This window comes from Hibiscus syriacus, unplaced genomic scaffold (assembly GCF_006381635.1).
Source record: "Hibiscus syriacus cultivar Baekdansim isolate YM2019G1 unplaced genomic scaffold, ASM638163v2 tig00110782_pilon, whole genome shotgun sequence".
Classification (NCBI taxonomy): Eukaryota; Viridiplantae; Streptophyta; class Magnoliopsida; order Malvales; family Malvaceae; genus Hibiscus; species Hibiscus syriacus.
In genome coordinates this window covers 655,441-678,040 of record NW_024062860.1, presented here as the reverse complement: position 1 = coordinate 678,040, position 22,600 = coordinate 655,441, and the positions used below count along the sequence as shown (strand labels likewise).

General features: G+C 36.5%; 2 protein-coding genes and 1 pseudogene across 2 annotated transcripts; 2 read left to right on the top strand and 1 right to left on the bottom strand.

The window, feature by feature from the left end:
* Positions 1-1,141: 1,141 nt before the first annotated feature.
* LOC120140167 lies at positions 1,142-13,401 on the bottom strand (annotated as a pseudogene).
* Positions 8,591-10,680, top strand: LOC120140134. The gene is made up of 4 exons (XM_039155160.1): positions 8,591-8,681; positions 8,815-9,210; positions 9,401-9,594; positions 9,796-10,680. Exons 1-4 carry the CDS (start codon positions 8,591-8,593, stop codon positions 10,678-10,680), a joined length of 1,566 nt encoding a protein of 521 aa, XP_039011091.1.
* Positions 13,402-14,413: 1,012 nt separating the features above from the next.
* LOC120140110 (ubiquitin-like modifier-activating enzyme 5) lies at positions 14,414-20,661 on the top strand. Its single transcript, XM_039155147.1, has 14 exons — positions 14,414-14,586; positions 15,072-15,140; positions 15,217-15,330; positions 15,473-15,601; positions 15,823-15,891; positions 16,381-16,533; positions 16,992-17,028; positions 17,827-17,909; positions 18,040-18,114; positions 18,306-18,380; positions 18,934-19,020; positions 19,098-19,216; positions 19,837-19,883; positions 20,404-20,661. The coding sequence occupies exons 1-14, from the start codon at positions 14,497-14,499 to the stop codon at positions 20,541-20,543; spliced, it is 1,287 nt and encodes a 428-aa protein (XP_039011078.1). The 5' UTR covers positions 14,414-14,496; the 3' UTR covers positions 20,544-20,661.
* Positions 20,662-22,600: the final 1,939 nt, after the last annotated feature.

The following is a 22,600-nucleotide window of genomic DNA, read 5'->3' as shown; positions in this document are numbered from 1 at the left end:
AAATTACATTAAATCGCAAAATTTAAAATTAATTTTTGTCAAATTATATTTTATATTCGAATATAATTATTTAGATATTTGATCTAAAAATTCATATATTTATTTTCTCGGATCTAATATGGATCATATTTTAGATAATCAAAATTTTTGAATCAAATCAAATATAATATCTGAATTTACACACCCCTAATTACAAGTGCATGGAACTTTACTGCCGCAACTTAATAATATGTCAGCCTTTCTTGGTCTAATAGAACATCTAATAGTATGTTTCGTTACATCTCATGCATCCACCGTGGATTTGGTAGATAGCATGAAAAAGAACTACTACTTTTAGTTGTTAGATAAATTATCATAAATAATATTAAATTTTAGTTTTTTATCAATTTAACCTCTACATAAAATTATTTTTCGTTGTTGGTGAATCACTATTCATCTTCTATCGTTATTCACAACAAAATTACGTTGTCGGTCAATCACTATTAATAGTTTATTGTTATTCACAGTAAAATTAGTATAAAAATGTTTGCATTTCATTCATCTTTCTTCACTTCAAATTATTTTTTTCATGAAATTCACTTAAAATTAATGAATATCTATCTAAAAATTTGACGTTCTAATGCTCTAACCTCCTCTGATGGTTTATTGGTGTTTCTATTTTCAATATATGTTTTTCGCCTTCTCGAAAGAATGCTTCTTATAATTCGAATTTTCAAACAAATACTTCAAATCCATCATATCCAAAACAAAAAAAAAAAAAAAAAGTCTTCAGAATCCCAAAATACTATTTTTTATATGTTTATTCTCGTGAGTTATAAAAATATTTTTTAAAAAGTTTAATTCGATAAAGTAATAAAAGATATCTCTGAAGTAACCGTAAAATATATTAAAAATGGAGTAACAATTTCCGACAACGAGCAAAAGTAATTGAAAGACCCTTCATTTTGATAGAATATGATATGGAATAAAAAAATTATTTTTGTAACTTCAATATTAGCTTATGTCAAAAGTAAACTACCATGTTGTCCAAATATTATTAGTCTAACAATCTAATGTTTTAATTGAACTCAAAATTAAAATGCAATGCTAAAATTAAATAATTTAAAATTCAATAATAAATCACATTTAGAGTAGTTTTCCGTAATTGTTATGATGATGCACCCATAAATAGGATGTTTAGGTTGAAAAATGTGTTGCCATGTGCCATATTAAGACATGGTGGCTTTGTTGCCTGTACTTTTCATTCATTCTTTTTAAAGTGCTGCTGTTAACACATGTTCTAACACGAGTACGAAGATACGATCTACTATGTACGTATCTAAAACTTGGTGCATTGAATTTGACAAATCTTCGTTAACTCATGATACCATACAGGTTCGGGGTACCTCAGGGTCGTTCCACTTGGCCAAATTTCTTGTTTCGGAGCGATCAAACTCGTTTGTGGCCGGGGCGTTACTACTATAAAAGTACAGAATGAAGAGTGTTCCCATAGTTGATTTTGGTGATGGAAAGATCAAGTACATCCTCACACGGTCGGTTGTGATTCACATGTTAGCATAATGCACTGGGTTTCACTGGTTCGAAAGGCGCGGAGCTAAGAAACTTTCCGAGATTGGTCTTCTCGTGATCACAACTGAGCGACTTGTCAAGGTGAGTTGCTCCAATCAATCCAACTTGTGCACTGCAAAATGTTGTGTGCTTTAGGCTTGAGATGTTTGTTATATATATATTTCAGGTACAAGAAGATGAACCAGTGCTTCAAGCATTTAAGTTAACGAGTAAAAAGAGAATTGAAGCCTTACCCGTTGTTGATGGTGAAGGGAAAAAGTTATCGGTAACATAAGCCTTAGAGATATACAGTTCCTTTTGACTGCACCGAAGATCTACCTTGATTACAGACCGGTGATGAACTTACGCTGCAATAATTCACTAATAGCAGTTAAAAAGCACTTGTAGGAACACGACACGAGATCACCAATGTTGAGAGGCATGATCACCTGCAAAAGAGACCAAACGGTCAAAGAACTGATTCAGGCACTCGATCCGAGGAAGATCCAACGACTGTACATCGTCGATGACAATGGGAATTTGGAAGGAGTGATCTTGTTTCGAGACATCATTTTGAGATTAGTATAATCACCCGAATACTTTGGTGATTCCTTTGATGGTGTGTTGCCTCTAAGAAGCCCTCAAATCAACTTGAAAAAAAAAAGCAGACTAAATTTTTAATTTTCAAATTGAATAATTTGAGTTCTCTAAGAACTTGACTATATAATTCAAGTTAAATAATTTAAATTATTTCATTCAATCATTCAACCAATTCCAGTCGATTCTACTTTCTGGTTCGACTTGTACAGTTTTCTGAATCAACTAGACCAATCGGTCGAACTTCCTGGTCAGATCTGGTTTTAAATCCCAGATCTCAATCGATCTATGCCATTCATTTTCTCATTTGGTTAGACATCAAGAGCATGCTCCTAGCTGGCCAACAAACCATGAACCTAATTTTATCTCTGGCCTGCTAAAAATGCTACATTAACTACCAAATGGACCACAAGAGGATGTGCTGATTGAATGACTAATCAATCAGGGATCAAATGGACCATGCAGTTTATTCGTGAATAGGAAAAATGAAAAAAGAATTGGCCTAAAGGAAGTGCAATTAATGCAATCTTGCGGCCAAACAAGATCCAGCAGGTTCCTGCTGTAAAAGCAAAGACAATGCATGTTTATTTGCATCATAATGTATGAAACCATGTGGGTTGTACTTACGATTTCATGTTGCTGGGAAGCAGGGTGGTCCAGTTTCAACTTTCATGTCCCTCTTGTTGCTGGCGCTTCGTAGATTGCTCTTGCTGGCATGAAACTATATATTAGTTCAACACTCACAGGTCTGCTCAAAACCAAAACATAGCTGTTGGTTTCAAGCCTACAATAAATAGGCATCAGTATTAGTTAGATATTATAAAGTGAGAAGCTTTCATTTTGTTCTCAAACATTCGGGCACTTAGGAATTTTATGTGCAAGAGAATAATGTTACAGTCGGAGGAGAGGAACGAGGAGATGAACGGGGAAGAGAGGAAGAAATTGGGGAAACAATTGGGGGAAACAGCGATCTAGGGTTAGGGATTGAGGCTCGAGAGGGAATTGAAAAAGGGAATTTAGGGATTGGAAGAGGAGAAAAGGAATTGAAGCATTTACCTGATGAAGAGAAGTTACCTGATAAGGGTGCTGGCAGAAGTGGATAGGCCCAAGTCTTCATACAGGAGTAGTGAAGCAGCCCAGCTTGGTGGCCCAACAATCTGCAAGGAGAGAAGAATATTAGTCTGTTATAGGTTGTTAATTGTACAGACAGCTGGCTCATTATTAAATGACAATTGGAGCCCTGTAACTAAATAAAATGATGTAGAATCAATCTGAATGGGGATGTTATGAATGAACTAGCTATTCATCTCTGAATTCTTTCTAAATTTCTCTCTATTTCTCTTATCTATTCCTCGATTTCTCTTCTAATCGACTTAAACCATAACAAATTGGTATCGAGAGCCTTGGTTTTTGGCAAGTTGGTGGTATGCCCAAGAAAAATCAGAATATGGCAGAAGACTTAGCTGGGTTGCAGAAGCAGATGGAAGAACTGACAGCACTGGTGAAACAAGGACGAGATGAGTCTAATCCACCTAAATGGTGGGAGACTCAGGAAGAGAGGATTTCTACACTGGAGTCTAGATTGGCTACGAATCATGGATATGTGGAGGAAATCTTGAAGATTTTGACTGGCAGAAAAGAGGACCAAAATCAGTTTGAGGATCAGGTACATACCCTTGATTCATCTAATATGAGTAACAAACAACCTGTTAAGGTGACAGTAATCAATGATAAGACTCGGTTTACTTATAAACCGGATGAGCCTGGTATTCTTAAGTCTAAACCAAATGTCTTGTCTGCTCATATAGCTAGCTGCAAAAATGATAACCAAACGGGGGAGAACAGTGCTGCTAGAACTCAGTTAGTGGCTTTAGAAGTGGATAAAAGAGGTACAGGAGGGTCTTCTAGTATGTCAGAGATTATGTTGCATAGACCAAAAATTGAGCTACCATTTTTTGATGGAAGTAATCCCAGAGGTTGGTTACAGAAATGTCAAAAATATTTTTCATTACGTAGTATTGCTGATGAACAGAAGGTGGAAGTAGCTACAATGTACCTGACAGGTAAAGCAGAGATTTGGTTTGATGGGTATATTATGCAAAAACATCATGTGACTTGGCATGAGTTTGAGGCTGATTTATGTCATAGGTTTTGTGATAAAGCCTTTGTTGATATAGTGGAGGAATTTACAAAACTGGTCCAGAAAGGGTCTGTAGAAGAATATCAGGATAGATTTGAAGAACTACAACCTCACATGCTTCTGCAGAATCCTACTTTAGGTGAAGAATTTTTTGTCTCTTTGTTTATTAGTGGACTAAGGGATGACATTAAACACAGAGTTAAAGCTCTACACCCTAAAACATTATTTGAGGCAAGCAGGCAAGCTAAATTATATGAGCTCTCTGTGGAATTTGAGAGTAAGAGGTTCAGACCTTTTGTAAAAAATCCAGCTCATTCAATTCCTCTACCTGGTTCTAAAGCCTAACCAGCTAACACTACCACTGAAGAATACATCCACTACAACACAAAAACAGAACCTGATAGACTACAGGAGACAGAACAATTTATGCTTTAAGTGTGGTGAAAAGTTTGTTCCAGGCCATCAGTGTAAAGCAAAACAGTTGAATATGATGATTGAAGATGAAAGTGTCTTACCTTCAGAAATTTTATCTAATGATCCAGAACAGCAGAATTTACAGGAGGAAGAGAATCTAGAAATATCTATGAATGCCATTACTGGATGTATTGGTCATAATACATTGAGGATTCAGGGAACAATTCAGGGAAGACCATTGAATATACTAATTGACAGTGGGAGTACCCACAGTTTTTTAGCACCTCAATGGGCTGAGGCTGGCATACAGATAAATACTCTTCATCCTCTAGTTATTACAGTAGCTAATGGGCAGCAACTCTATAGTTCAGCAAGGTGTAATGAAGTGGAATGGAGGATGCAAGGGCACTCTTTTATACATGATTTCAGACTACTTCAATTGGGGGGCAGTGATATGGTGTTAGGGGTGGATTGGATGAGATTGTTTAGTCCAATCTTGATGGACTTTAATAAAATGACAATGAGCTTTGTGCATAAGGGGAAGCAAATCACTATACAAGGTCAACAACAGTCAAATTTCTTACAGCAGATTTCAGGAGCTACCCTATTGAAGATGACAGTTTCTGATTCTCCTCTTTTGGGACATGTAGTGTTATTCAATATGTGTGAAGATTCCAAGACTACTCCTACAGCTATCCAGCCTCTTCTGGACCAATATCAATCTATTTTTGCTGAACCTACAGGACTGCCTCCTACAAGAAACCATGACCATGCAATTCCTCTTAAACCTGAAGCTACCCCAATCAATTTAAGACCCTACAGATTTCCCTATATTCAGAAAGCTGAGATAGAGAAGCAGATTGCTAATATGCTTTCCTCCTCTGTGATTCAACCAAGCAAAAGTCCTTTTGCTTCTCCATGTCTTTTAATTAAGAAAAAGGATGGTACCTGGAGGTTTTGTGTTGATTACAGGAAACTAAACAGTATGACAGTGAAGGACAAATTTCTTATTCCTGTTGTGGAAGATCTACTGGATGAATTATGTGGAGCAGTCTATTTTTCTAAAATTGACTTAAGGTCTGGTTATTGGCAGATCAGAATTAAGCCTGAGGATATCTATAAGACAGCTTTCAGAACTCATCAAGGCCATTATGAGTTCAAGGTAATGCCCTTTGGGCTTACTAATGCCCCTGCTACATTTCAAGCATTAATGAATGAATTATTTAGTTCATTCTTAAGAAAATTTGTCTTGGTATTTTTTGATGATATTCTAGTCTATAGTACTTCTATGGCTGATCATATCATTCATTTACAATTGGTTCTGGAAGTTTTGAAAACTAACCAAGATGTCTAAATGTTTCTTTGGACAGACTCAAGTTGAGTACTTGGGACATATTATTTCAGCTTCTGGGGTTTCTACTGATCCTACTAAAGTAGCAGCTATGAAGAATTGGGCTGTGCCAAAATCTTTGAGAGATTTTTTGGGATTAACTGGTTATTACAGAAGGTTTATTAAGAATTATGGTACCATCAGTAAACCTTTGACTCAAATGCTTAAGAAAGACAATTTTCACTGGAGTACTGAGGCTCTAACTGCTTTTGAAAATCTGAAGTATGCTATGTGTGTTGCCCCTGTGCTAGCATTACCAGATTTTGGGAAGAGTTTTTATTTAGAAACAAATGCCAGTTCAGGAGGAATTGGGGCTGTCTTATCTCAGGATTTTTTTTTGATAAGAATTTCAGGCCTTGTTAAAAACCCCCTTCTTGATTGTTGGAGCTAGTAGTGTAGCTCCTTAATCAGCGGAAAGAGGAAAAGAGTGCCTAAGGATTTTATTGCACACAAGAGATTACAAAAGATACAACTTTACAAACACCTATAACAAAACCGATGAACAAAAACAACCTAAAACCACCAATAAATAGCACCACTAGACCAGCCAAATCCTTCATTAGGTAAGACATCAACCTCTAAATTGGCTGTCCTATTAACCAAATCTAACAACACCTAATGCAAAACAAACCAACATTACAACCAAAAACTTGAAAAAAAAAACGCCTCTGAAAACATATGCCAAACAATTAAGTATCAATTGGAGGATCAAGTTCTAATGAGATATCGCAATCTTCGGGGACCCAAGAGTTAGGTTTGAAGGATGGATCAACTTCATGCACCATAATCTTGAATAAATTATCACCGACCTTCAATTCCAACAACTCATCAATTCTCACTTGATCTTTTGTGAGTATTTGGATTTTAGCCCGATCAAAAGATGATGCAAACTCGCAACTTTTGTCGATTGATAATAATTTGCCCCACTTTGTTGCAATGCTTTTGAAAGTATCCCAATTCCAAGCGTGAAAAGGAATACCTTCGCAAACTAACCACACGCGACGACAATTCACCACTAGGCTCTCGGACCAAGTTTCCACTCTGGAAAACCATTCTGTAAGAGTCTCTAGATAGTCATCCTTCACGATTCTCAACGAATCAGAGTCTTCAAAAACCATTAGAACTACATTTGCAGCAGCCCTCATAAGCGTGAAGCCAGCAAGTCCTTTGGCTTGAATTTGGTTAGCAAGATTACCAATTTTAATGAAGTTCTTGCACCACCCCACAAGACAGTTACTCAGCACGTGTAGCTTATCCTCGTCCACAACGCCCTCAACTTCAGAGAATTTAATCCCCGAAATATCTTCCAGCCCAGACTTACGGCAAACAACAGTCGATGACTTTCTCCAGTAAGATTGTCGGGGTCTGTACTTAGCCAAAGAGACTCTAACTTTGCTTCCATAAATATGATTACCATTCATCTTTGAAATCGCTATCTTGGCTTCTTTAATTGTTGCAAAGCGAATAAACCCAAAACGAACCCCTTACGAGTTTCTTTTTTTGGGAATGAAGGCATCAATAACTTTCCCGTAAGTGCAAAAAATAGACCGAAGTCTCTTCCAATGTATCGTCTCTGGAAGATTTTCAATAAAAATCGTGTAACAACCATTTTTGAACCCATTCCCGAAACTTGGTTGACCTTCTTTCGACCAATTATGAAAACCACTTCTACTCCTTCTCGCTACTTCGAGAAAATCTTCATTAGAGAAACCTTTCATAGTGCTCTCCTTGGTTCCATCTTGATCATATCGGTGTTAGGAAGAGTTGGTACTGCCTGAACTATTGAAAACTTCCCGACCCTATGATTTCCTCCTTGAGAAGAAGACCGACCAATGTCATCTTTTTTAACAGGTGGCTGACAATCCAATGTTGCTTTATCAGAGCACTGCTTCAGAGGATAGGGTGAATGTGGACTGTCACCTGACCTCTCTAAATACGTTCCCAAACTTTGCTGATTTTGGGACGTAGAATCTTTTCTGAAAGTAGTACCGTCGGGCTCAACTGTCCAACCAGCTTCACGAGCCAAGGCAGCTAAAACATCATTCATAGCAGCATTCTGGGGAATAGGGAAATTACCGAACTGCCTCAAACCAGCCAGCAAACGTCTGGTGAAAACTCGTCTGTATCGTTTCCGAATCTTTGCGTTCTCCTTTTCATTCTCCTTTGAACGTTTTTCCTTACCAGAAAAAGATGAAGTGTTTGCAGCGACGAGTCCAGCGGTTTTGAACTGCCTACCTCGTGATATTGTATCCTCCAGCATTTTAAGTTCCTGTTCTCGCTTCTTCAAATCAGCCACAAGAGATTTGAGTTCCTTCACTCTCGCTTCTAAATCCTTGGCTTCAAGAGGGAGAGATGAAATCCTAGTCGTTGAAGGAGGAGCAGAACAATGACCTGCAAAGGATGCATCCACCGCATCTGATGCAGCAGACCTTGGAGCATCCACCACGTCTGTTGCAGCAGACCTTCGATGTCGCCTGGGTTGGGACGGTGGTTGAGGTGCCATGGATAGATCGAAACTTACAGAGCAAAAAGCAACGATTCTTTACGCAAGGAAACGCGGGTTCTGGTCACGGAGAGAAGACGAGTTCGAAGGTGAGACAGTGTCGAACGCTGACGGCGGGATGCGACGGTAGATAACAGAGGAAGCTGTGAAGATTTGCGTCAAATGGCAGTGATTTTCGCAAATCTATGTATGATAGAGAATATCTTGCTATTCTAATGGCAGTATCTAAATGGAGGCATTATTTAGAAAGCAATCCTTTTATCATCAAAACTGACCATGAACCTTTAAAATATTTGCTAGAGCAGAAATTAACTACTGCCATCCAGAAGAAAGAGATGACTAAATTATTGGGGCTGGACTATTCTATTCAATATAGGAAGGGTAAGTCAAATGTGGTTGCTGATGCCCTTTCTAGACAGTGGGAAGATCAAGGTCAATATATGGCTATGGGTACTACCCTAATCATTCCTAGTTGGGTGCAAGAAGTGGAAGACAGCTATAAAGGGGACAAAATGGCAACTAACTGGTTATCTATATTACCAGTAAATCCTACTGCTGACCCTTGGTGGACATACTCTAAGGGTATTCTTAGATTCAAGGGCAAAGTATATATTGGAGGTACTGGAACATTAAGATTACAAATTCTTCAACTCTTACATGATTCACCTCATGGGGGACATTCTGGAACACAGGCTACTTATCAAAGGATTAAGGCTAATTTTTATTGGCCTAAGTTAAAGGCTATGGTGGCAAATTATATTAGAGGATGTACGTCAACAGACTAAAGTATAACATATTCCTAAACCAGGGCTCCTACAACCATTGCCTATTCCTCAACAGGCTTGGGAGATTATTACTATGGACTTCATAGAAGGTTTGCCTACATCTCAGAAGAAAAATTGCATATTGGTGATAGTTGATAAATTTACTAAGTACAGCCACTTCCTAGCCTTATCACATCCTTATACAGCTACTGATATAGCCAGATTGTATTTGGATACTGTTTAAAAACTTCATGGCCAGCCTAAAATGGCCATTTCTGACAGAGACAAGACATTTACCAGTCTCTTTTGGAGAGAACTGATGAGGCAACTGGGCACTAAAACCCTATTTAGTACTGCATACCATCCGGAGACTGATGGTTAGACAGAAAGGGTGAATCAGTGTGTGGAACAGTATTTGAGGGGTTTATGTTTTTTTCAGCCGAAGCAGTGGGCTAAATGGCTGCCACATGCAGAGTGGTGGTATAATACTACCTACCACACTGCCCTTAAGCTTACACCATTTGAGGCATTGTATGGCTACAAGCCTCCTACTATGGTTTGGCAAGCAGAAACTAATGTGCAGTCTGTTAGTGACTTAATGAGAAGTAGAGAAGATATCAGACAGTTAGTGAAGCTACAACTTGAGCATGCAAGTAACAGAATGAAACAACAAACAGACAAGAAAAGAACAGAAAGAGTGTTTGCAGTTGGAGATTCGGTTTACCTGAAATTGCAACCCTACCGTCAGACTTCGTTGGCCCTGCGCAAGAATTTAAAGTTAGCAGCTAAGTTCTACGGCCCTTATAAAGTTATTGAGAAGATTGGTGAAGTTGCGTATAAGTTAGACTTACCAGATTCTTCTAGATTACATCCTGTCTTTCACGTGAGCCTCCTGAAGAAGCACGTCGGGGATTCAATTGTCTCTTCAAGGAACCCCCCTGCCATGGACGATGACGGACAGATTAAAATCGAGCCATATAAGATTATGGGAAGAAGAATCATAAATAGACAAAACAAACCTGTAACGCAGTGGCTAGTGCGCTGGAAGAACCTTGATGAAACCAGTGATACGTGGGAAGATTATACGGTTCTTCGAGGCCAATTCCCTGAATTTGATCCTTGGGGACAAGGATCCTTTCCAGCAGCGGGTATTGTTACAGTCGGAGGAGAGGAACGAGGAGATGAACGGGGAAGAGAGGAAGAAATTGGGGAAACAATTGGGGGAAACAGCGATCTAGGGTTAGGGATTGAGGCTCGAGAGGGAATTGAAAAAGGGAATTTAGGGATTGGAAGAGGACAAAAAGGAATTGAAGCGTTTACCTGATGAAGAGAAGTTACCTGATAAGGGTGCTGGCTTAAGTGGATAGGCCCAAGTCTTCATACGGGAATAGTGAAGCAGCCCAGCTTGGTGGCCCAACAACCTGCAAGGAGAGAAGAATATTAGTCTGTTATAGGTTGTTAATTGTACAGACAGCTGGCTCATTATTAAATGACAATTGGAGCCCTGTAACTAAATAAAATGTTGTCGAATCAATCTGAATGGGGATGTTATGAATGAACTAGCTATTCCTCTCTGAATTCTTTCTAAATTTCTCTCTATTTCTCTTATCTATTCCTCGATTTCTCTTCTAATCGACTTAAACCATAACAAATAATAGATATATATACTGCCAAGTAGGTTAATGGTAATTTCCGAAAACAAATACTTGAACCAAGAGAAATCCCCACACAGAGCAACTATAGACCATAAATATGCATTTATACAATATGTGAAGGGTAATCACTTCTTTCACAAAACCTGAATCTATAACATCAAACAGATGAAATAATAAACATGTAACCAGATTCATACATGTGAAAATTCTTGCTTCAGCCAGTCGTTGTTGAGCACAAGGGTCATACCTGTAACAATATTCTGATACTACGAACCCTTTCTTCTCACATGGTGAAGAACAAGTGGTGAGCCTTCAAACAAATCCAATAGATAGTTTTCTAAATCGTCTGGTGTATACTTAATGTATTTTCCAGCATGTCTTCCACTCTCTAGCCGACTCCCGAACCTCCCGAAGAAGGATCTGTAAGCTGGAATTACTTTCTCAGATATAGATAGTCGAAGCTCTTCACGAAGCTGAGGATCTGGGACTTTTCCAACCAGTTTGAGTCCTATATGTTTCTTCGAAGCATGCATTGAAGCTCTTAAATCTTTCCTTCAAGGTCACCTTGAAGGCATTATTAGAGCTGCTACCAATTCCTTCATCTTTAAGACAATGTAGAGCATTGATCCAACAAGCCCTTAGATAACTCGTGGCATACTGACGTATCTGGCCACTTCGTGTACGAACCCAATTGTCTCCCAAAAGCTTTCTTAGCTCTGAATCCTTCACCTTTTGTACTATATACAGAATATTGTTCATCAAAAATATAAAATGTAAAGCACCGTCTTCGTACAGCTTTGATTTCTCCTCGAGGTTGGTTTCCAAAGACGATGTCAACGACAACAACCGTTTCGCAAACGGAGTCTTGGTCTCCAACTCAATATCTTCACCCTCCAATCCACTAGCTACATCCTCATTATTCTCCAATAATGAATTCAGCATTTCATTATAATCCACAAGCAATGTCACATAATTCATCACATAACGTGTAAGAGGATGAATCTCTCCATTGTGCATAGGTATCTTTGAAGCCTCATTCTTCAGGGCATTCTCGAACTCCATGAAAGTCCCTTTCGCCGCCTCCCCTAATTCTGCCAACACTCCTTTCACCTCGCTACACACAAATTCGTCCATAACCATCATCTTGAAATCCAGCAATGCATCGGCCAACACATCGTACATATCCAGAATCCTAAACAGCTTCTCAGATGATCTTTTTCCAATAGAAACAGCTTCTCCGAAATTCAACAACTGCATTATACACCCTTTTGCTGTTTCATTGTAACATGTCTCTTTGATTGAATCGGAGCCATCGAATATCTGATCACAGAGCCTCTTTTCCCCATACACAAGAACCCTGACAGTAAGCTTAACAGCTTGAATCCATTTCTTCATCTTTTCATCCAATGATTTCCACTCAATCTTTTGAACTTCCTCAATACTCAATTTCTCAACTCCAAGAACTAGCAAACACTCATTCAAAGCATCACGCCTAACATTACAATATGCTTGAACACACTCTTTCTCATACCCAGACCGGATCATCCGGTCCGCAATCTCTTTCAACTCAGTGACAGAATCAGAGTTTATCAAATCCACACATAAATCATCTCCGAAGCTTGCTCCTCGCTCGTGAAAGCACTCTATCTCACTACCGACCTGTGCGAAGCTCTCGAAATCTTCATCAATTTCCACTTCATTCACTGCAAAAGAAAGGGAAACCTTTCGGATTGAACCGTAAAGCCTTTTCGCGTCAAGCGGCACTGAGTTCCTGATCAGAATAAGCCGAAACTCATCTTCTAGCCTCGACATGGCCATCTGAAGGGATGTCTCCGCGCGGTCCATTATTTCGTTATTGGACCGAACCGACATGTTGACAACAGATTTAAGGATCTCGTCAATCGCAGAGAGGAACTCCGCGGTTTCGTCAGGTGAGTCCTCCCAACGAAGAGAGTAGCAGGAAGCGTCGGGGTTCCACCCGAGGATCACTTTCTCGGCAGCGTCAAAACGAACGCCGGTACTGTCGGAGTCGCTAATCAAGCCGGAGATGTTCGACAAGCGGTTATCGAAGCTCGAGAAAATTGAGAGCATGCCTTCACGGACCTCTTTAGGAGTGTTGAGACTGTTAACGATATGCTGAGCCGTTGCCATGACCCTGTCCTCACCACCAGGTCCAAGGCTCGTGGTAGTAGTCGTCGGCTCCATTTCTCCGGTTGTTTCAAAGAGTAGGTAATGATTTGCTCTTCAGTATTGTGGTAAATCGAAACCGCCGCTCACGGTGGTTGGATAAAGGGGAGGAAAGATGAAGTGATGGCGGAGTAAGCAAATTTCAAAGGAAAGTCGAGGTTGTGTACAGTAAATTTCTCTCTAGTTTTAGGTTTTCAACCTCTGCGTTTTAGGCCACTTGGCGCCTATTTCTTGTCTTATCCAATTATTTAATTAATATTGTTTGAAAAATACTATTATAAATACATCATTTCTAAAATATTATTTAAATTATTTAATTTATTCTCAGGGTAAACTACGTATTTACTACCTAAATTATTATTTATGTTCCATTTTTGCACACAAACTTTAGTTTTCTCATAATTATATCTAACGTTTAATTTAAGTTTTATTTTTATTATCTCATCGTTAAAAATTTAATAGTGATATTGACATTCACCATAAGATAATCTCATAATTGAAAAAATATAAAAAATATCACTCAACAATTATGTTAATTGTTTAACAAATGTTATCAAAATGAAATTTAAATTAAATATTAGGTATGATTTAATAAAAATAAAATTTAAATATCAAGACGAAATAAAAATAATAATTTAAATACTAAACTTATAGTTTATCTTTTTTATTATTATATTTTATTTCTAATTTTAAAATTAGAAACATAAAATTTTAGAGTCGAGTTAAAATATTAAAATCTTTTACTAATCTATACAAGCTGATATGTAACGATACATATTAATATTAATTAAAATGGATTGAAATATATTAAAACGAATAAAATATATCGATATTTTTTTTTTTTTTTTGGATAATTAATATATTGATACTTTAATTTTGGACTTTTTTAAAAAAAAGAATGATATGATTGTCACGGTTTAATTATATGCATGCCATCATTACGAGTTTGACGTCTGAGTAACAAAAATTAACGTCCTAAGAATCGAATAATCATTTAAATAATTTACTCTATATAATTTAAAAATAACTAAAAAATATTATTTAATATTCGAACATAGTACTATAAATTCTTAACTATTGGGCTAAATATACTAACCCTAATCCTAGATTGTCCAAGCTCAAATTTCCAATTTTGTCTCCCATTTTAGCCCAAATTTAAATTTATAATTTGGACTCTGTTACACTTAAAACCCAAATTGAATATACAATAAAGATTCTCGCAGCGGTTTTGCAGGTTTTCTTAGATTCGGTCACTAAAACAATTTTTGGGTCTTTAGAGAGGGACACAGAGAGCAACAATGGAGGTGGAATTGAAGGAGATGCTTGATGATCTACTGTCTCTAAGACAATCACTGTCTGATCCTTCTCTTCATGCTTCAATTGACAAGGTACATTTTTCATCAATCTAGAAATATTTACATGCATGCATAATTGTATATGCTTAGATAAGATGTTTCTTTGGAAAATTAGAGGATCTATAGAGTTCGTAGATTTATTGTGTTTCGTACTTGTTTAATTACGAAGAATGAGATTCATTTGGATTATGGGTTTGATCTTTGATGACCTATGTACTACTTTTATGTATTAATTGGGTTTTGGAGGAGAAAGTTCTGACTTAATTTGATAATTTTTTGCATGCGAATTTAATGCATTTTGTGAGATCTACCAGTGAAGATTGGTAGTGTAGTATTGTGTTCGTTTAGCTGATGAATTGGTTCTGTTAGGTGAAGTTCAAATTTTTTCTTTATTTACAACATATAGGAAAAGAATTTCGAGATGGATAACAATATCATGTGTTTTAGTTATTATAATTAAGAAGTTTGTATTTAACATGTTTGAAGTTTGGTTATAACCTGTTATATATGTTTTTCAGCTGCAATCACGTGTTGACCATCTTACTCATCTTGCTAAGTCTGTACCTGTTCGAAGATCAAAAGTCAAGGTTTTTTCTTTCTGTCTTTTTCTGATTATGATTTTTTGATTTTACTACTATTGCATGTCTAATAATCTGGTGGCAGGATATGAGTTCCGAGGTGGTTGATAGCAATCCCTATAGTAGGCTCATGGCACTTCAAAGAATGGGTATTGTGGAGAACTATGAAAGGATTCGGGAATTCTCAGTTGCCATAGTTGTATGCCTTTCTTTTCTGCTTTCTAGATGTTGTTTCAACAATGTTTTGCCTAACACATACTTTTAGTCCCACCATCTTGTTGTAGATTGAAAATTCTTTTTCCCCGATTTAGCTCTCATTGATAATCGTCTTGAACTTGCAGGGTATTGGTGGTGTTGGCAGTGTTGCAGCTGAGATGCTAACAAGGTGCGGTATAGGCCGCCTTTTGTTGTACGATTATGACAAAGTGGAGTTAGCTAACATGAATAGGCTATTCTTTCGCCCTGAGCAGGTGAGCATGTGTTTCCTTTTCCATACTATTTCATTGTGACTTCTAGTTGGAAAATGCCACTCTTCATGAAATAGTGAGTCCATATTTCTTGAAAGTAATATAACATGATCGAATTCCCACTAACCTTTTTGATGCAACTACATGTTTTGCATGGTTGTAAAGCCAGAAGCTTGGCGTTGTACCTTAATTTGAATAATCTGACTTTCAAATATCTTTTAAAGGTTGGTATGACAAAGACTGATGCTGCTGTTCAGACCCTTTCAGACATAAATCCCGATGTTGTGCTGGAGGTAAATGTTTTTTCATGAATGTCACCTTTACGTTTTCTTATGCGAAAGGTGGGGTGAGTGAATTTATTAGATGATGTTTCAATTCAAGGCCTACTTTGGAAAAATAAGTTTATGAGGTGTGGAGTTGGAGTGTTTTACATACGTTTTGTTTTCTTTCTTCAGTACATATTTGAAGTTGGTCGTCATTTAGAGTTTGTCGACATTTACCTGCTGTTTTGCGTTCTTGATTTTAACATGCATGCTACATTGGTTTACAAGGAAGTGATGCCAAGCTTTAGGCTTTCTATTTCTTGTGAAACAAAAGAAAATTTGATAATTTTTGTCATCGTACAAGATTTGTCTTCTCTGTATAGTACTGTATGATATGTAATTTAATCAAATCAGTAATGGCAAAAGCATTATGCATATACTTATTATAATAGACAATTAATTTGGTGCATCACTGAGCAATTTTAGATCTTACCACATTGATTGATTCATCTTCTTTAGAGCTATACACTGAACATCACAACTGTACAAGGCTTTGAAACCTTTATGTCAAGCTTAAAGAATAAAACATTTCGTCCTACCAAGGAAGGTAGCGGAGTTGATCTTGTTTTAAGCTGTGTAGACAATTATGAAGCGAGGATGGTGGTCAACCAGGTATTATTGACTTTGCATCATACATGCTTATTTTTCTTTTATGCCTAATTTAATTGATGCTGAGGTTGATGACCTTCTTGCATATGAATTGTTTACTATTCTAATATATTTGATTCTATATCTTATCTTTTTTTTGATAGGAATATTAGGCCTCATTAAAAAACCCCTTCATGATTAATGGAACTCTGAAAAAGTTCCTTAATCAGCGGAAGGAGGAAAAGAGTGCCTTGGATTTTATTAATAATAAACTTAATACAATATATTACAAAAACCTAAAACTCCTTGAAGGAAATCGACAACCTAAATAGTTACAACCTTAAAAACAACATAAATATTAACCAATTCCAGCCTTAGCTAGAGCGTCTGCCTCTAGATTAGCTGCCCTATTAACCCATCTAATAACACCTTCACACAGTTAAGTTTTTTCAATAATATCTTATCTTATTGTGTATATACAGGCCTGCAATGAGTTGAATCAAACATGGATGGAGTCTGGTGAGAACTTCTCTGACTGTCATGTACAACACATAGATATGGAGATATGATCTGCAAGGGTCCTCTAAATACATGGAAAAATTGGAAAAATCTAACCATGTTAACTGAACCGATTGGTGGAAGTATGATACCGAAGTAGTGTTTTCTATTAATTTTCCCAATATATTATTTTCCTTTTAAAGATGCATGAAATCCCATGAAATCAATAGACTTGTTTTAGTTATAAAACCTCAACGATTCTGACCTCATGCATTTCCACAGTAAATTGGTTATATTTACAAGATGTTTAAGAAGGCATATGGAGTATCGAGTACTAGATTGATTAAGTATTCTTATAATGGCACCAAAAATTATGAGTAGACTTGGACTTACCTCTAATTCTTGGTTCAACTGGTTAAATTGGTGATTCAAAAAAAAAGTTAAATTGAGTTCTTCAACCATCTGCATATTTTTATTTTTATTTTTTTTATATAAATTAATACCTATTAAGAAAAATCATAAAAAAGCATTAAATTAGGAAAATATTTTTCTATTTAACTTATATGGTTGAACCACCAGACCAATTGGTTCTCGGATGAACCGGTTAGTCCAGTCCGGCTTTTACAACCATGGAATACAGTGTAAAACCTTTTCACTAGGCCTTGACCTTTGAGTGGTTGCTTATTGTATATGTGTAGCCATGGTTCATTTAACCGAGAATATGCATGGAGTTTCCTAGTAAAAATACAAAAATGTGCTTCAGCTTTCAGTTGATGCTCTGCTGCTGCTTTTTACTAAAATGAGGAAAATTTTGGACAGGTGTATCTGAGGATGCAGTTTCTGGCCATATACAGTTGCTGATTCCAGGAGAAACTGCCTGTTTCGCATGTGCACCTCCTTTGGTACATTCATCCATTAATATGTGCTATTAGCTAAATATATATGTGAAACCTCGAGTTTGTTTGCAATAAAGTTATATAATCATGAATGTGAAATATGAATATGATAATGCAACATCCTATTCATTTGTAGGTTGTAGCATCTGGAGTGGATGAAAGAACACTCAAGCGTGAAGGGGTTTGTGCCGCATCTTTGCCAACTACCATGGTTAGCATTTCTTTTTTCTGGTTTCCTTTGTCTTTTTCTCGTCTCTAGGAAGGGTGCCTGCATCTATATACGAACATACAGAAATAAATGCAGCTATCTACATATATGTACCCATGAGTTTACTACATGAATGATTCTATCGATACTCGCATGGATGGACTAACCTTTTCGTGTATGAACTAACTTTTCAGGGAGTTGTTGCTGGGCTTCTAGTCCAAAACACACTTAAGTTCTTGTTGAAATTCGGACACGTTTCTCCCTACTTGGTAAATCACTCATCAACTCTCCCTCCCTGCTCCCATCTCTGCATGTGTGTCTGTAGCTTAATTAAGGATAACAATGAGGCGAGGCATTACCTGATCTGTTTTTTACTTATGTATATCCGAACTCACCCCACCCTAGCCCAAACTTCTTTTAATTCTTTAGCACCTGACTTGACCCCAATGATGAAACTAAATTAAATATGTTATAAAATCTTATTAAACTAAGAAATTATAATAAAAATATTAAAATTATTTATAAATATATATGTTATAAATTCTTAAAGAAGTAGACACCCCTCGGTTTTCGTAAGAAAGAGAGAAAAAGTTCCTATAGGTCATGGTGGGACAAAACCTGATGGTTTTGGTGTTCTTTTGCCTTTCCTAAGTTGACTACTTGCTTTATTTTCCTCTAATAATCCAAGGTTAGATCATTTTATTGGAAGATTGATGTAATGATCTGCGATGTGTTCATGCACAGACTTATTGTGAAAATTAATGGCTTCATGTACTTACCGTTGGTTTCTTATAGATTTTGGTTTTTTTTTCTTAATTGTAGGGATACAGTTCTCTTAAAGATTTCTTCCCAACTATGGCAATGAAGCCGAATCCCCAATGTTCAAATGTTGCTTGTCTGGAGCGTCAGGTAAGAAAAAGAGCTCTCTCCGTGTTGCAGGTTGTTTCAGTTTTCTTCTCATGCTGGATTTAATTATTGCTTTGCAGAAAGAATACCTTCTTGCAAAGCCAGCCAGGGATGCTGCGGCAAAAGCCAAGATGGAGGCCGAGGCAAAGGTTACAGTAGCAGATGTACCACTTCACACTGATAATGAATGGAACATAAGGTACAAACAATGTTTTTAGAATAGGATCAGAGGTCAAACTGGGAAGGCCTTTGGTTACAGTTCGGCTAGACCAGTTTAACTTTTAAAAAATAAATTAAATATTAAATAAGTAATTTTAATACTAAACAAGTATTGCAGATAACAATGATTTAATTAAAGTATGTATCCAGGGGGTTTAACTTGTTTCTTTAATATTATAACATTTTCTAATCGGTTCAACCAGTTCTTAGCTGGTTTGAAGGATTCCCTGCTGGATGGTGTATTCCGGACCTGATGAACCACCTACTCCTGGTTCAACCAACTGGTCCGGTTTATGACACTGGGTACAATACACAACCCTGGAAGAGGAGTGACTGGTGCATGTTCCAAAATTCTGTACTCGAATCCTGAGAAATACGCTTTCTTTTCTGATTTGATGGTCCTAGTTATATCATTTTGACATATGATCTGATTTGCAAATTATATATCGGTTGACTTATATACTTGCAGTTAAGTTTAAAAGATGTTCTATATTGTTTTGCGTATGTTTCATTCCTGGAACATATCATTATATGATTTTACTTCGAGAAATTTAGCAAGCTTATGCATTTTTTTGGTTTTCTTTTCTTTCATTTTTACAGTGTCGTTGATGATAATGAGCCGGAGAGTACTCCTGGCACAAGTTCAGGTTACTTTTTGTCTTTTCTGCCCTTACTTTCAAACACTCTTCTAGTCTTCTTACATGATTGCATTATCCTATGTTACTTGAACTTGAATGTGTCAGATACGGGTATGTATCTGCCGCATTTATATTCAATATTTTTGGAGTTTTTTTTTCATGTATTCGGAATGAGCTTGGAGGGTCATAACCCCATATCATATTCCAGTTTTGGTCGAACGCAGTGTACTTAAAGAAAAATAAAGAATTCGAGCAATATAGGTGTTCTCTTTTCCTAGACTTCCGGTTAATATATGAACAGAGTTCCCAAGTACAAAAATGAAAAGAATTACCGGTTATTCCTGTTACTTCTCCTTTAATCCGTTGATCCCTTAACCCTATTTATAATGATTAAATCTCTACCAAAGCCTCGTCGGGGACTGGTTTTCATCTACATTTCTGACACTATTACTGCAGAATTACAACTGCATCATTTCAATGCCCTTAATACTCCAATATTTCATTTCCTAATCTACTATTATTCATTCAGATGCTCTTCCCGAGGGTCTCACCCATGAGCTCCCGATTGCCGATGAAGTTCTAAAGTCACCTGCATCTGGAGCCCCAGATATGGCTATCGACGACCTTGAAGATCTCCGAAGGCAACTCGATGCTCTGAATGCTAATTAACTTCCCAACACATCTTTTGGTCGAAAGGTAGACAATTTTCTCTGGCAAATTAGGAACAATTTTGGATTCCATTGCTTGTTAAAACATTCAAATTAATATGCGAGTCTTACCCTTGAAACTTTTGTGCCCTGAAATATATTATTCGAGTTGAGTTGAACCGAGTTCAAGCTGTAAGAGGTTTGAGTTAGACTCAAATTGATTCGAGCTTGATTGAATTTTATTTTTAAAGTTTAACTCAATTTCATACAGAAGTTGAAGTGTTCAACTTCGTTCGATTTTCGTGTTTGATTTCAAACTATTATTTATGCTCAAAATCAAATTGAGATTTTTGTTTGATTCTGCTCATGGGCTCTACTGGAGTCGTATATTTAATCTATCGCTCAGCTGGTATCGTTACTAATACTAACAATATGAAGTTTGTGCATTCAATCATGTTTAAACACAATTTCCTTTAATTCTAGGTTTGAAAAATACTAAGGTGACGTTTGGTTCGCAGGAATCCCTTGGAATTAGGGGGAATTGGAATCCAATTCCACCACTTTCTCATGTTTGGTTTAAGTTTTCAAAGAGAATTGGAATTCCTCCTGACTTCAATTTTTCATCAAATGAGAGAAAGTGAATTCTATCCATTCTATGTTGGAATTCAATTCCCTTGTTAGAGGGAATTGAAATATGACCATACTACCCTCATTAATCTTTTGGTAACTTATTCATATATTGAATAAAAATATTATTTTATTATTTCGGGTCGGGTCGAGTCGAGTTTCTAATTCATATATTCGGGTCGGTCGGGTCGAGTTCAGGTTTAGGGTGAAAAATACCCTATCCGACCCGAAAATTTATATAATTTTACTTTATATATTTAAGAATAATTAAAATAATACCCCTCTATATATATTTTTTTCAATTAAGTCACTGTTTTTATTGAATAATTTTTTTTATTTCGGGTCGGGTTTCTAATTCATATATTCGGGTCGGGTGAAACTTTATTTTGGTCGGGTCTGGTCGGTTTTTTTAAGTGTGATATTCGGGTTTAGGGTGAAAAATATCCAACCCCACCCAAAAAATATATAATTTTACCTTATATATTTAAGAATAATTACAATAATACCCCTCTATATATAATATTTTTGAATTAAGTCACTATTTTTATTGAATAAAAATAATTTTTTTATTATTTCGGGTCGGTTTCTAATTCATATATTCGGGTTGGGTCAAGTGAAACTTTATTTTGGTCGGGTCGGGTCTCGGATGGAAGTTCTCTTGTTCTCAGGTCGGGTTGGGTAGACCAAAAACCCGACCCAACTCGACCCATGGCCATCCCTAATTGGGATGATTTTAACTTATGATGTTAGCATGATTTTTATAATTTATTGAAATGAATAATCAATCAATAAAATTAAAATTTAATATTTTTATAATATATTGTTATATGTAATTTATAAAACAAACTAAAATTAAGCAAAAAAAAAAAGAATGGCAATCATGTCATTTTACATTACTGAAATCAAATTCATCTGACATGTCTGCGAACTAAACATAATATGAAATTGGATTCCAATTCAATTTCCTACCAACCAAACAGAATGTGAAATTGGATTCCAATTCCTGACAGATTCCAATTCCCTCAGAAACATTCCAGCGAACCAAACGTAACCTAATGGTTTAGATTTAGGCTCGGATTGAATCTCCTTAAATTTGGACTGAATCAAATGTTGGGTGGAGGGGGTAGAATACTCAGATAAAATGTTGTGCGATTATAAGGTAGTATATGTTTATAATATTTTTTAACTATTAATAATACATATCTTACAGACGTAGTTATTCGAATTCAATACCTATAGGGAGAGTAAGAATCTCTTTTCCCAGTCGTTAAACGAGTTCTTTAAGTAATATAAATTTAAGAGACGAATGATTTCAAAAACAATATATAATCACATTGTTGTTTACAGTTATATAAATCCGATTTTGTTACCTTCCTATCAAGAGATATGGCAAATATAATAATAACACATATTTACAATGGGAAAAAAAACCCTTAAACAGAAAAATAGAGA

Bases quoted from the DNA above. Each gene is read 5' to 3' on its own strand.
- LOC120140134 (XM_039155160.1), top strand. From the start codon at position 8,591: ATGGATAGATCGAAACTTACAGAGCAAAAAGCAACGATTCTTTACGCA. The intron at 9,211-9,400 runs GTACTGGAACAT...TTCCTAAACCAG, and splicing joins GGGCAAAGTATATATTGGAG to GGCTCCTACAACCATTGCCT. The intron at 9,595-9,795 runs GTTTAAAAACTT...TGTTTTTTTCAG, and splicing joins CCAGATTGTATTTGGATACT to CCGAAGCAGTGGGCTAAATG.
- LOC120140110 (XM_039155147.1), top strand. From the start codon at position 14,497: ATGGAGGTGGAATTGAAGGAGATGCTTGATGATCTACTGTCTCTAAGA. The intron at 18,381-18,933 runs GTAAATCACTCA...TCTTAATTGTAG, and splicing joins GACACGTTTCTCCCTACTTG to GGATACAGTTCTCTTAAAGA. The intron at 19,884-20,403 runs GTTACTTTTTGT...TTATTCATTCAG, and splicing joins TACTCCTGGCACAAGTTCAG to ATGCTCTTCCCGAGGGTCTC.